At 37.1% G+C, this 14168-nt stretch overlaps 1 protein-coding gene across 1 annotated transcript; it reads right to left on the reverse strand.

Moving 5' to 3' along the window:
• Positions 1-920: 920 nt before the first annotated feature.
• On the reverse strand, positions 921-13527 carry LOC132187258 (RNA-binding (RRM/RBD/RNP motifs) family protein). Its single transcript, XM_059601506.2, has 9 exons — positions 13251-13527; positions 12983-13162; positions 12802-12877; positions 12174-12303; positions 11876-11993; positions 5550-5641; positions 5361-5430; positions 5175-5261; positions 921-1390 (listed from the first exon to the last, which is right to left on the reverse strand). The coding sequence occupies exons 1-9, from the start codon at positions 13383-13385 to the stop codon at positions 1298-1300; spliced, it is 981 nt and encodes a 326-aa protein (XP_059457489.2). The 5' UTR covers positions 13386-13527; the 3' UTR covers positions 921-1297.
• Positions 13528-14168: the final 641 nt, after the last annotated feature.

The raw sequence follows: 14168 nt of genomic DNA on the forward strand, positions 1-14168 counted from the left end.
AATCCTATAGGACCATATCCACCACTAGAAACGCCCTCTCCCCTCCCAAAAAAAAAAAAAAATTAAAACTCTTCTCACTTCTTTCTATCACTCACACGTGCACACGTGCGCACACAAGTATAAATGATATGTCTAACAGATAAAAAAACACAAGTCAAACATGAAGATAACCAAAAACATAACACCCCTGTTTTAATCTTTAAAAAGTGGTAAACTATAACTAAACTGTAACTTTCTCTTGAACCCCTTATTTGTTCCCACCATATATTCGTTCATTACAAGTGCTTAATAAACCCAAGGACCACATTGAAGGTTCTTCCCAAAAGAAAGCTTAAACTTGTAGACAATGAAATACCAGCAAGAAACACGCAGAATAAACTACCTTGTGACAATGAATCTCAGTGCTGGTATTAATATTAAGTCAGCTTCCCCCCAAAAAAAGGGTTTGGCACTAAACAGCCGTCCACTTAATGTCCACCAAACGTGTTTGTCAGTAGTCCAGCCTAGGAAGTATATTTACCTGAATTAAAGCAGCTGCAACACTTGATCTCCTCAAATGTTTGGAAGCTTTGTCATTTTGTAAGCAAATCCTGTATATAAATCACAGCATATAATTCCACAACATTCTTTGAATAGTTATGCTTTGAGTAGCTTGAATGTTTAAGCATCATAAGCAGATCTTCACTTAATGAACTAAGGAGTTTTTGAAATGTAGAAAGGCTAAATGTGGGGATTGGGGGGGGGGGAGGGGGGGCGGAGGGGGGTGGGTGGGGGTGTGTGATGGCAATGGTAATGGTGATGAAAGGGGAAACATGATTAGTGGAGTGAATTTCCTAGATATTCCACATGCGCCATAAAATGGTTCTCAGATCACCTTTTGATGGCAGGATAAATGAAAATAAGTGAACCTAAACCAGAAATAGATAACGCACCCAGATGTCTATTTGCATAAGCATTCCTATAGTTGATGTACAGAAAAGTCAATATGAGATGGAACAGCACACAAACCCCACAAAACCACAGATTTAGTGCACCACTACTACAACTGGTAACAATCTCTGAGCCCTATTACGTAATCCAGGCATTTAAACATGCTGCTGAGAAATGCATGCCTCGGATAAGTTGTAACATGGCCAAATGGTATGTTCATGATGCCACTACGTGCGTTCATTCACATGAGACATGCTAATGTTGATGACTTGAAATGAAATGGATGCATACAACAGCTGCAAGATGCATCCTATCATGTAGTAGTTGTATTTGTCGGAGCATAAAGATAGAGAACATCCCCATCAAGCTACTGGTAAGTCAAAGCTGGTAGAGCTCCATTAGTGCCAGGGGCAGCAACATGATGGCCGGCATCCTTCCTTTTCCCAAATGGGTTCTTTGAATATGTATATAGAAGTCAAGAAAATCATATACTCCATGGTAAAAAAGGCAACAGTAAATTCTCAGAAAAAAAATATACTCCATAGTAAAAAACATATACTCCATAGTAAACATATATTCTAAACTGAACACAGGAACATGTGCTTGACTACTAATTAAGTCTTACTTCCTTTATTCAACCACTAGTCCAATTTTTTTTTTTTTTGATAAGTAACCACTAGTCCAATTTAATTTTTAAACCTGTATTCTCTGCTAGATATATACAAAACGTTTCAACAACATTTACTCTATAAGATTAAATTTTATTACCTTTTAACCACATTAACTTCATCAAATTCAGTACCCAACCAAATATGTATATGCACCTCCCAACCATGCACCAACTAACAAAATTAATGTCCCAATGAACCACATCATTGCTAACCCAAATTCAGCTGCCCGTGTAGCGCCTCCAAATTAATTACTTATATTAACTTGGGAGTACTACTATTACTACCTCGATATCATATTTTAAGCAGAGGAAATGTTAATGAGATCTGAGTTTCTCTCTTTCTCTCCCATATATTTTTTTCTCATTTTTTCTTTCTTTCTTTTTCTTTTCTCTGTCACTATAATCATTAGTACAACTCCAAAGCCTCAAAGTACATTATCCATTGCAACTTTACTTTTGTCGCTTTACATCTACACGACAATGCCCTGTAGCTTCAAACTCTTGTAACTACCTTTGGCCTTCTCTCTGAGAACTACCGCTAGCTAATCTGTAAAACAAATTCTTTTACAAGTGGAAATCATATAAGTCCACGACTTAGAAAGTAAATCACCAACGAAACTTAGCTCATGCAGTAAGCCCATTTTGTGTCGTTTATAGAAAGTTGCACGTATAAACATGTGCTGAAATAACATAGTGAAAATCATTGAGCGGTGGCAAAAAAAAGGCTTAAGCACCGTATAAATCAATAAGTTATGCTTAAAGGAATCATTGCAATAACTTTTGCTTTTTAAGAAATAGTGTTCGGCAAAGGATCTCGGTTTTATTTTCATACAATCATGCAACAATTAAGACAAAATCATGTTGATGAAGAGCACAATTAACATTAATGCATATATCAGCAGTCATATTCATCCTCCGTATATCCTATTCGTACCCTTATGCCCTTTATGGTAGGATTTGCGCATCCCATAGGACATCTAGTACAACTCTGCAGCCAACGGGCGATGCACATAGCCAACATCACCTAGATGCTCAACCGGGTTGATAACCAGAGTAAAACTCAACTAGTGATGCCGCAACTGGTGACCTAACCCCGTAGGTGGGCTATATAGGGCCAAGTCCATATAATCTGGCATGCACATGCCACAGATTCGTCCTTTTATCAATGGTGGCCATGTCATATAATCATATTAATTCCAATTTCACAACTACAATTCATTCATGAAGAAAACTCAATGATAAACGATGCAATTTAATCAAAGTTCTAGGTAAAATACGGAGCTCACAACATATAATTAAAGAGATTTTATGCATATTCAAAATGCACATTTGTAAGTATTGAAAATAGTCATGGTTAAACATTCAACATTTAAGCATTCTTATGAGCTATTACTTACCTTGTGCACAAATCCAAATACAAATTCCTCAAGAAGTCTTGAACTCCTTAAACTGCAGTTTTACTCTATAATGAGTCAAGCTCCTACATGATAAACCCTAATTATCACTTAAAACCCTTAATCCTACATTCTTACCTAGATCGTTTGAACACTAGTCAGAGACTGCTCATGGTTCAAGCTCATCTGGGTGGTAGTAGTACCGTTCGAACACTAACTACACATTTGCAATTTTCGAGCTTCTTTCCATCCAAGCTCCCAATTTTAACCTCCTACTTGTTTCTTAAGCGTCCTGGAGTCTCAAAGTTACCAAATTTACAAGTTCAATCTTAAAAACCCAAGCTTTACCTCCAAAATCTTAAAGGTGTCAACTTTCATTCTCATTTTCACTCCTAACAACCAATGGTCTACCAAAATGGTTAAGGTTCTCTAATAACTCACTGCCTTAGTCCCAATAATAGGCTAACTCGTTCTAAAACCTCATATCGCTTAAAAAGTTAGGGTCTTTCTTTGAGAGAGATCCCATTTTTAACTTGATCTACCACTTAAATACTCTAAATACATGGATTAGCACAAAATAAGAGTTAGGACGTAATGTTCTCACACTTGGTTGTGAAGCCTCTTCCTCCTTGATTCCAAAACTTCAAAAAAAAAAAAAAACCTCTCTCTCTCTCTCTCTCTCTTTCGCTAGTTATACAAGGAATGAAGAACGTTAGGGATTCTAGGGCTCTCTCTCCTGCTAGTTGCACAGGGAAATGAAGAATTTTAGGGATTCTAGGGTATTTGTACAATCTCCCACAAGGTTTTAAGTTTTGGACATACTATTTTCGTATACAGGTTGTCATCATTCGAATGTTTCGTGTACCATTCTAACGATCAATCCAAATTAGGTAGCTGATGCGGATCAATTAAAGCAATGGCCCAAAGATTCCCACACTTTTACATGGCATCATCGTTAGACCTCTGCTCGAGATGTTCGAACGATCATCGGAACTTATCCTAAGTGTTTTAATCCCTCAATTCTTATTTTGAAGCCTCTATTATTCTATTATAATTACAAGTTCCCATAATAGAGTTGTCTAAAATTATTATTTCTATGAACCTAAAATCTTCTTCGAGTTATGATTATAATTGTTATTAAATTTTAAAGTTTGGCACGTGTTTGTTTGGGGTATTACAACCAGAGCATCCCTATTCCTTGCAAGGCAAAATAACTCCTAAAAAGAATCCTTCAAAGGATGATCTCCACACCACATGTCATGCCAAAATCTAGTACGAAAGCCATCACCCACCACAACACTAGCAAAACAGGTTTTCCAAAGACTTATCGAGAAAGTGTTAGTTAAGTCAAGGCAAGAAGCAAGTAGGTACTCGTTCTAGGGCAAGCTCACCCCGTAAGTTCCAATGCACTGTTAGTGCACCACCCATCGCCAAAGTCCCATGCTTCTTATATCCATTATTTGACACCAAAAGGCATCTCTCCACAAAAAACCTCCAAAACCACTTTCTTAATGGAGCCTATTTAAAAGTAATCAAATTTTTGATCCCCAACCCTCCAAGCTGAATAGGAGTACAAGCCTTCTTCCAATTAACAAAATGAACTTAAACTCATTATCCAAATCCCCCTACAAAAAATCCCTCTGCAATTTTTCTAACCAATTAGCAGCAACAACCAAGATAGAAAAGCACCCAAGATAGACACGTTACTCAACCATGCTTACACGTGTCTTTTTCTTCTAGCTAATATTCTCTCTATTTTCTCAATAATAGTATAAATTTAGCCTTGAAACAAAGCAACCAAGAGGAGGCCCAAACATTTATTAGGCAAACACATGACCCTACAACCTAGAATGCGAGCCCGCCCACTCACATTAGGCACATAACCCATAAAATTTATTGAGATGCATAAGTAGTTATCTTCATCCAGTAGTTCCTCATACTCTGATTGGATTAAGGCAGCTACCATATTCATTTACTTCTTTCATGGGGTTCTTGAACCTTTGTAACCACAAACTTTAGCTTCTTTTCTTTTATAAAGAGATTATTTTGTGTACTTGTGCACTGGGTACACCCTTTCTGTGTTTCTTTTAATAGAATATGTTACTTATTTTTAAATAAAACGATGATCATTAAAAATAGAAGAAAGAATACATTAAATGACATAACAAAAGGTTTAAAGGATATTGTATCCGCATGCCAACTGAACCAGAACTGGGGATAACAGCACCCTGCAAACTATGGTGTACGTTGGTGGCACTATTTACATCCTGCATTAGCAAATATGATGCAAAAAAGAAAATGTTAGAAATATGAAACTGAAGCAAGAAAATCATCAGAGGATCAATGCACTTAATTAAATTACTTACTTCAAACTCAATAAAGCAAACAATGTGCCGTTCCTGTCGCAAGATCTTCATTTGCTTAAAACCAGGTTGTCTACATGACCCAAATTTATGAAATTGAGCAGAAGATTCCAATAATTAGGTTGGAATATGTAAAGTAATACATAGATTTTTCAACAGCTAACAGAATTGGCAGGGATAAGTGAGACATACGAGCTAAAAAGGCCCCTCAGTTCGTCCTCATTTATGTTCTCTCCCAAATTACCAATGAATAGGGTATTGCAAGGAGGGTTATCTTTTGCATTCTGCAGGGAGAAACGAAAATCCCAAAAATAAGGAACAAATCTTAGGCCTCCTCCAATATACTTACCAAGAACATCCAGGTACAGAAGATATCTTAAAAAGTAAACACGTACACACACACACATATTACAACATTAGCGATGTTTGTCCTAGACGTGATCTAATGGTGATAGTGAGCCTGGCAGAGCAAACCTTTTATGGTTTTACCAACTCCACCCATAAACCTATCATTATAATTGTATCCAATATGATGTTCAGAATTACCTGGGTTCCCAGCTTCCTACTCAATTGTAATGTTTATTCCACATGCTAGTTTACTATAATTGAAACTTATCTAACCATATTAACATGACATTAAAATTAATTTGGATTTTAATTATATCCATTTTAATGGAAAGAAGAATTTATAAAAATAGATGTAAATAGATTATCAGACCATGCTAGTTTAATGGGCCAGAAAAGCAACGAGCATATGTAATCACCTATGGTGGATTGAACCATTTTGTTGTTTACCTCACCTTAATTCACATGAAAATGGATTCCTTTATTTTCTTTCTTGTCTTGTTTGAATGAAAACCGCATGAAGGAAGATTAGAACTTGAGGCAATGTTTATGCTAAAATATTTGCTCTTAGTAAATTGCAACGAGTCCCTTGCTACTATAGAGGGAACGCTAGGTGGAACTTATCAAGTTAGGATTTCTGATCATCAATTGATGAAAGTTTCAACTGTTTTTTTTATTTTATTTTTTTTCAGTGGAAATTGTTTTGAAAATAGTTGTCCAAATGCCTTAACCACTGTTCTGTTGTTTTTGCGAAAATAGTTTCTGAAACAGAAAATAGTTTTCAAAAATGAATTTACAAAACGAGCCCCTATGATCTTATGGCTCAGGGAAGGTGATAAGAGCACAAAGTTTTACCACACAATGGCTAACTCCAACATAAGGAGGAAATCCATTGACTCCTTGTTGATTGATGGCACTATTTCTACCAACTGATCGAGATCAGCTAGCACATTGTCTAGTTTTATAAAAAGTTGTTTACCAAGTGATTTAGTTGGAGCCTATGGTGGACGATATTTCCTTTGATTCTATTGATGAGGTTGCGGCTAGTTGGTTGGAGAGAGATTTTGAGGAAAGGGACGTGTGGGAGGTTGTGAAAGCAATGAACAATGATAAGGCATCGGGCACTGAAGGCTACTACTCTATGGCGTTCTTCCAATCTTGTTGGGTTGTTTTGAAACAAGACATCATGAAAGCCTTTCATGATTTCCATGCTAGTGGTAAGTTCGAGAGAAACCTTAATGCTACGTTCATCGCTCTCATTCCGAAGATTCCAAGGGCTGTCGACCCCAAGGATTTCCACTCAACCAATCTAGTGGGTGGCATCTATAAGATTATTGCTAAGACTCTAGCAAAAAGACTTAAGATGGTGTTAGAGAAGATTATTTCTAAGTCACAAAATGCATTCATCCGAGGTAAGTAGATTCTAGATCCTATTCTTATTGCCAATGAATGCCTTGATAGCAGATTAAGATCTGAAGAAATGGGAGTTATTTGCAAAATGGACTTAAAAAAAAAACTCATGATCATGTTAATTGGGATTTCCTACTGTACCTGCAAAGAAGATGCGAGTTTGGGAGGACATGGTACTCATAGATAGCTCATTGTATTCACTAAATGCAATTCTCAATTTTGGTGAACGACTTTCCCCACATGCTTCTTTAGCAACTCTCGTGGCTTGAGGCAAAGGGAACCTTTCTCTCCTTTGTTGTTTGTCATAGTGATGGAGACGTTGGATAAGATGATTTTGACTACAATGAGTGGAGGTTTGTTGCATGGCTTCTCTGTGGGGGCAAGGATTGATATTTCCCATATTCTGTTTGTTGATGATACCTTACTTTTCTATGGGGCCAACCCAAACCATCTTCACAATTTTCGAAGCTTCTTACTTTTTGAAGTTGTGTCGGATTGAAGACAAATTTAGCCAAGTCGGAATTGGTTCCTATGGGAAATGTAGATAATGTGGCTAGGTTGGCTGGAATTCTGAGTTGTGGGGTTGCGTCTCTGCCCTTGAATTATCTTGGTCTTCCATTGGGAGCATCCTACAAGGCCAAGCATATATGAGACAATGTTATTGAGAAGATAGAACATTGGTAGGCTAGTTAAAAAAGGTTGTATTCGTCTAAGGGTGGTAGGATTACACTTATCAAGAGCACCCTATCCAACATACCTACATATTTCATGTCCCTATCTCCTTTCCCTGTGAATGTTGCAAACTGTATTGAGAAGCACTAACATGATTTCCTATGGGGGGCTAGGTGAAGAGTTCAAACATCACATGATGAGATGCTCCAAGGTTTGTACACCAACCTTTAAGGAGGGTTGGGTATTAGGAACTTGTGAGGTTCAATAATGCTCGCTTAGGTAAATGGCTTTGGCACTAAGGGCTAAAGAGAGAGGCTCAGTAGAGAGTGGTGGTGGACTCTAAATATGGAAGTGCATGGAGAGGGTGGTGTTCTAGTAAGACTATTGGGGCATATGGGGTGGGTTTGTGGAAAAATATTAGGAGGGGTTGAAAGAAGTCTTGTAGTCATACCATATCTGATGTGGGACATGACTCCATGGCTGGATTTTGTCATGATCTTTGGTGTGGGGATATGACCCTTAACAAAGCCTTTCCAGTTTTATTTGATATTGCTAGCACAAAATATGCTTTTGTTGCAGCTCATATGGAATTTTCTAGAGGTGTCATTCAGTGAAACATGAGCTTTGCTAAAGCAGCTCATGATTGGGAGGTGGAAGCCTTTGCCTCGTTCTACAAGGTGTTGTATTTAGCGAGAATGAGATGGGAAAGGAGGGACAAGTTGTGGTGGGTCCCCTTCAAAAGAGGGTTGTTTGGTGTTAAATCCTTCTACACTTTCATGGGTTGCCATGTTGGTTTCTATTACTCTTGGAAAAGTGTTTGGCGAACTAAGGTTTTGTTAAGAGTAGCCTTTTTTGGTTGGTTAGCAGCCCTAGAAAAGATTCTCACCATGGACAATTTTCAAAAGCGACACGTCATTGTGGTTGATTGTTGTTGTATGTGTAAAATAAATTGGGAGTCTGTGAATCATTTGGAATGTTTTCTTTAGTCAATTTGGATTGTCATGGGTTATGCCTAGACAATTAGTCAATTTGTATGCTTATTGGTGGATTGTTGGCAACACATGGAGTACTATGGTGTGGAAGATGGTACCTTCGTGCCTTTTATGGTGTCTATGGAGGAAAATGAATTATTGAAATTTTGAGGACCAAAAGAGGACTTTAGACAGAGACTTAAGTCTTTATTTTTCACCACGTTGCATCTTTTGATAGCTGCTTTTGTTTCTCCTTTGGTAAATCATGATTTCATTATTCTTTTTGCCCCTACTAGTTAGCTGGCTTCTCTCGTATATTTCTTTTGTACCTGGGAGCGCCTTATGCTTTTCATGATATCTCGATTACTTATAAAAAATAAAACAAAAAAAAAAATTAAAAAAAAAAATCAAATGAATGATTTGAAGACCTATTGATTCTAACAATTGATTGCCACTGTGAAAGGGACTGCTTGAGATTGTTTGAGCAACTAGCGTATGCAAACTATATTTACATAAAATTGTAAAAGGTAAAACATAATCATATATTCTAATTATAAACTATACAAATACACAAAATAATTAAGAGTTATTATACATAATTTAGTACACAATATCCATCAATAACTATTGGATGCATAACTTTGTAATAAAGTGGTGCATGTAGAGAATTGAGTGGAGAGCAAAGTTGTGTTTGAGATCCACCAAGTGCATAACTTTACAATAGTCACATTGTAACTAAAAATAAGTGAAGTAGTGAAATCATATGAAAAGGTCTAAACTTTGAACTAAATGTCTCAAGGCAGTTTAAATTAGATTGACCATGTTAGGAGAGTTCTTTTGGGTATATTTATATTTATTCTCTTAGTTATATAGAGGTTCTATTATCCTTTAAAAGCCTCATTGTGCTTTAATATGGTTGTACATGCAGGTGGGTATTAACTGTAATTATCTGTCATTCACAACTCTCCGCATATGTGGATGTAGATAGTGGTTTTAGGGTATGCGGATCCCGTTAACAACCGCATTTGCATAGTCTTGATATACAATTTTTTTTTTATAAGTAACAAAGGTTTTTTTAAAAAAAGTAACCAAAATGACATCATTTTGGATCTGGTATAGGGTTATGTTTAGGTTTTTTTCTTCTCTCTCATCTCATATCTCACATACTCACACTCACACTCACACCGTGACGCTAGTGCTTTAAAAATCATTAAAACAGGCCCAAAACACTAAAAACATGCCCAAACTATCTTCAAAATTGTTTAAAATATGCCCTAATAGAGACCCAAAGAAGGCCCAAAAGTCCGATTACCTGATATGCAGATAATAACCACATTCAACAACCACAATAACCGCGCAGATGCGCTTAGTAATTACATGATGCGGATGCGAATACCTAAAAGTGATAACCATATTATGCGGATGCAGATATTGCCAATAATCGCATCCACATGTACAGCCCTACGCTTTAATAAAATTGAATTACTTGTGTGTGTGTGTGTGTGTGTTAAGATTAAAAACCACACTACATGCAAGAATCTGCAACCAGCATGTCCTCTCTCTCTTAATGAAAATTCTGCATCTCATGATTCTGTTATATCCATGTTGTTTCCTTCCAATCTCATTTAAGCTATGTCCTCTAATCAAAATTAAATGTTGCCACAGCTTGTCTTCAATCATGGCCAATTTGTCAAGGTCTTGGTGTTTCCATACCTTAATCAAAGCATGTAATACTCAAGAGGCCTTTTTTTGTAATATGTAAATGGACTGGTACACTGGCATGGGATGGAACCAGTTTTTTCACCCCACTCTACCTCATCTATGAGGGAACAGCAACACAATCTGAGTCTTAATGCATTAAGCGACAAAGTATTACTACCTAGTTTTGCATTTAATCAATAAAATTATATGATTAGCTAGCAAGCAAGAAAATAAAGCACAAGAAGAAGCCTCGCCCAGAGGTGAGTTTGTATGCAACCTTCAAAAACAGTAAAACCACCCAAGAAACAAACATCGTCTATGAGAAAATTTAAAATTTAGGAGTAACTTCACTTTAGACTCCTGAATTACCACGCGATTTGATAAGCCCCCCAAAACTTCAAAACTTCTCAATTTGAACCCCTGAATTTTCAATTGCAGTCAATTTGAACCCCTCCGTCAGATTTTAAAAGTTAAAAGTGAGACAATGACATTTATACCCCAAACTTTTTTATAAAATTCCAAATTTACCCTTAATTTCAAATTAAAAATTTTTAAATAAAATTTTATTAAAAAAAAAATCACAAGGTGACCCACGGTTGGGCTACCTTGTAAACTCTTTTTTTTCAATTTTTTTTTTTCCATTTTTTTCAATTTTTTTTTTAATAAAAAGAAAATTGAAGGGTAATTTTGTCTTTTTAGGGGTTTTAATGGCAAAAATTGACGGAGGGGGTAAATTGACTACAATTGAAAGTTTAGGGGTTCAAATTAAAAGGTTTTGAAATTCAGGGGGACTTGTCAAATCGCGTAGTAATTCAGGTGTCTAAAGTGAAGTTACCCATAGAATTTATGTGTGTGATCTAGATTAAAAACATTGTCATTCATTAATAGAACCATAAATTCCAGAGTAATGTCAATTAATCCTCACATATAATGCACAAATTAAGCAGCTAGCTAATAAGATAGCAGGACTGAAAAAATAAATAAATAAATAAATAAAAGGCAAAAGTAGTAGTTCAGTCAACCTTCATAGAAAAATAAGTTATTGTAACTAAGGCAACAAGTCACCTTTCCCTCCCCAAGAAATTTCAGTTCGCACTTTTTTTTTTTGCATAAGATTCAAGTCCTCACTTGAATAACACTTCTTTTTTTTTTTTTTTTGGCAATCCATCAAATTTAGCCACTACCTTTAAAAGTCTTTCTAACATCCTAGCCAACTTCATCCTAAGTAAACACTCTATCCTGGAAAAAACTCATCTACACAGTGCAGAATAATTGCCTCGCGAGATACAAGCAGTGAGAATATAGGTCATCCGTAAAGAGAGTATAAGCACAGCAATCAGCTTCAGCTAACAAGACATAATTCAAAAGAAACCATTCAAAATAAGGTGCGAAAAAAGAAACTTGGCACACAGGCATTACCTGAACGGGTACATAACTGCTAGGTGCTGGCACAGGAGCAGGAGCAGGCATTGGTACTGGAGGAACAGGGTAGCCTGCATATGGATCATATGGAGGAGGAGGAGGTGGAGCCATATACCTAGGCCACAAGACCAACGTCAAAATGAGATTAACAGAAGTAATACAAAATTCCTGTAGTAGCTGAAACAATATCCACAACTAAATTCTTTACTGGAGTATGTAACTATCCTTTATTGTTAACTCTAACGATACCAGGAAAATATATATAGAATAGGAACAGATAAGTAAAATTTTCTACCCATGTGGTCCCCAAACATGTGCTGGAGGAGGATGGAAAGGAGATGGACTTGTATAACCAGTGTGTGTATAGTCACCGCCAGTGCGCAAGCGTTTACTTTGATCATAGGGGCTTGAATCCGCTATTATTCCTACAGATCAACTGAGATTAGCATGCTGTAACACAGAACATCAGAATAGCAATCTATTAGCAGCCAATCCTAAATTGATAGTCATTTACAGTCACAACATTTGTAAGCTTTGTAAGATGTACGGTGCTTACAAGTAATACTAGCTCTTTCTTTCATTGTCTTGCTTCCATTTTTCTTTTTCTTTTTCTTTTTCTCTTAATTGACCTGGAAACTGGTGATTCTACTCAAACTTTCTCATAGATACTACAAAAACAAGGTAATGTCCTCAAAAGTTGGCAATTTTAACACTGTAAGAGACTATGCGTATGCCTCTTGATTGTTAGTGCAAACAATGATTTCTCTGCTTATGCCTTTTCATTGTTAGATTCTATGTTTTATCAGTTTGCAATCAAATTCCCACACATATTTAAGATCCAACATTCTCATAATACTCTCTCTCTTCAATATTCCTCCGCAAACCAAAAAAAAAAAAAAAGCATTAATAACACGCAATCCCACCTCTTTTGACAAAAAGGTTTTTCTTCGCCATTTCTGTGTGCAACACCGACTTTGACTCGGCATCAAAAACCATGTCCTAAACCATAAAAAATAAATAAATAAATAAATAAAAATAAAAATAAAACACATGAATTTGAAACCAAGAAAAAAAAAGAATTAGAAATTAAAGAAAAAGAGAAACCTGAAGGGCATCTTTGGCGGCAACGGCAAGCTGAGCAGTAGAGAAGAGAGCGAAACCCATGGGCTTCTCGACTTTGAAGTTCACTTGCGAAGCCTCGTATCCCGGGAGCCATCTCAGCAGATTCTGTAGCTCTCTCTCTTTCACGTCCTCGGGAAGCCCCGTTATGAAAATCGTACGGACCTATTATACCACAACACCACAGAAAGGGGGGAAACAAATCTTTAGATCGATTTTCCATATAACAGAGACACAAACAAACAAATTGAACCTCATCTGTGTTGTCGACGAGGATGGAGGAAGGGTGGGCAGGAGGAGGAGCTGTGGCGGCGGCGGCTGCAGGGGGAGGGGCGGGGGCGGCTGGGGGCCACTGCTGGTGGTAGGGGTGGATGCCAGCTCCTGCCATCTGGTTGTAGATTCGCTAGTCAACGAATAATCAAGATTAAAACTGATGACAATTTCAGTGTATCCCAAACCCTAGAGGCGGTCCCCGCTTTCTCTCCCCTGTTTTTTCTTCTTTCTTGTTTTTTTTTTTTTTTTTTATCTGCGTCATGAAAACCGTTAATACTTTTTTTCAGAAGTATTTGGGGACACTTTTACGCTATTGATCTCATTTTAGGGCCGGTTTGCGGAATTGACACGAAATGATTATTTTTATGAAATATTTTTTTTTTTTTTTTTTTTATAAGTACATTACAAACCCGCAAAACTACAACAAACAAACAGAAAGATTATGTTCCTCTCCGCTAACAATCGTAGAAGAATTGAAAGGGGAAGAGGAAAAGGGAATGCTGCCAGAGTGAGATCTGGCTGCGGCCCAACGTGCCAAATAGTCGGCACAGAAGTTTGCACTTCGGTGAACCTTTCTAGCTTCCCAAGAGGAAGCAAAGGGAATAGAGTCTAAAATATCAGAGATGACAGAAGAGATCCTCCAGTCTGGAGAAGAATCTAAATGACGAAGAGCTAGAATAACCACTTCAGAATCTCCTTCTAGTATAAAACGATCAAGACGAAGCGAAGATGCTAAGGAAACCGCAAGACGGGCTGCCAAGGCTTCTCCCAAATTTGGAGAGCATGATGGACTGATCTGGGAGATCATTGCAATAATATGGCCTTTAGAATCACGACAAACTGCTGCCTGACATGAGAAAGAGTCCCGGATGACAGTATCAAAATTAATCTTGAACCA

This window comes from Corylus avellana, chromosome 6 (genome assembly GCF_965113065.1).
Source record: "Corylus avellana chromosome 6, dhCorAvel1.hap1.2, whole genome shotgun sequence".
Lineage (NCBI taxonomy): Eukaryota > Viridiplantae > Streptophyta > Magnoliopsida > Fagales > Betulaceae > Corylus > Corylus avellana.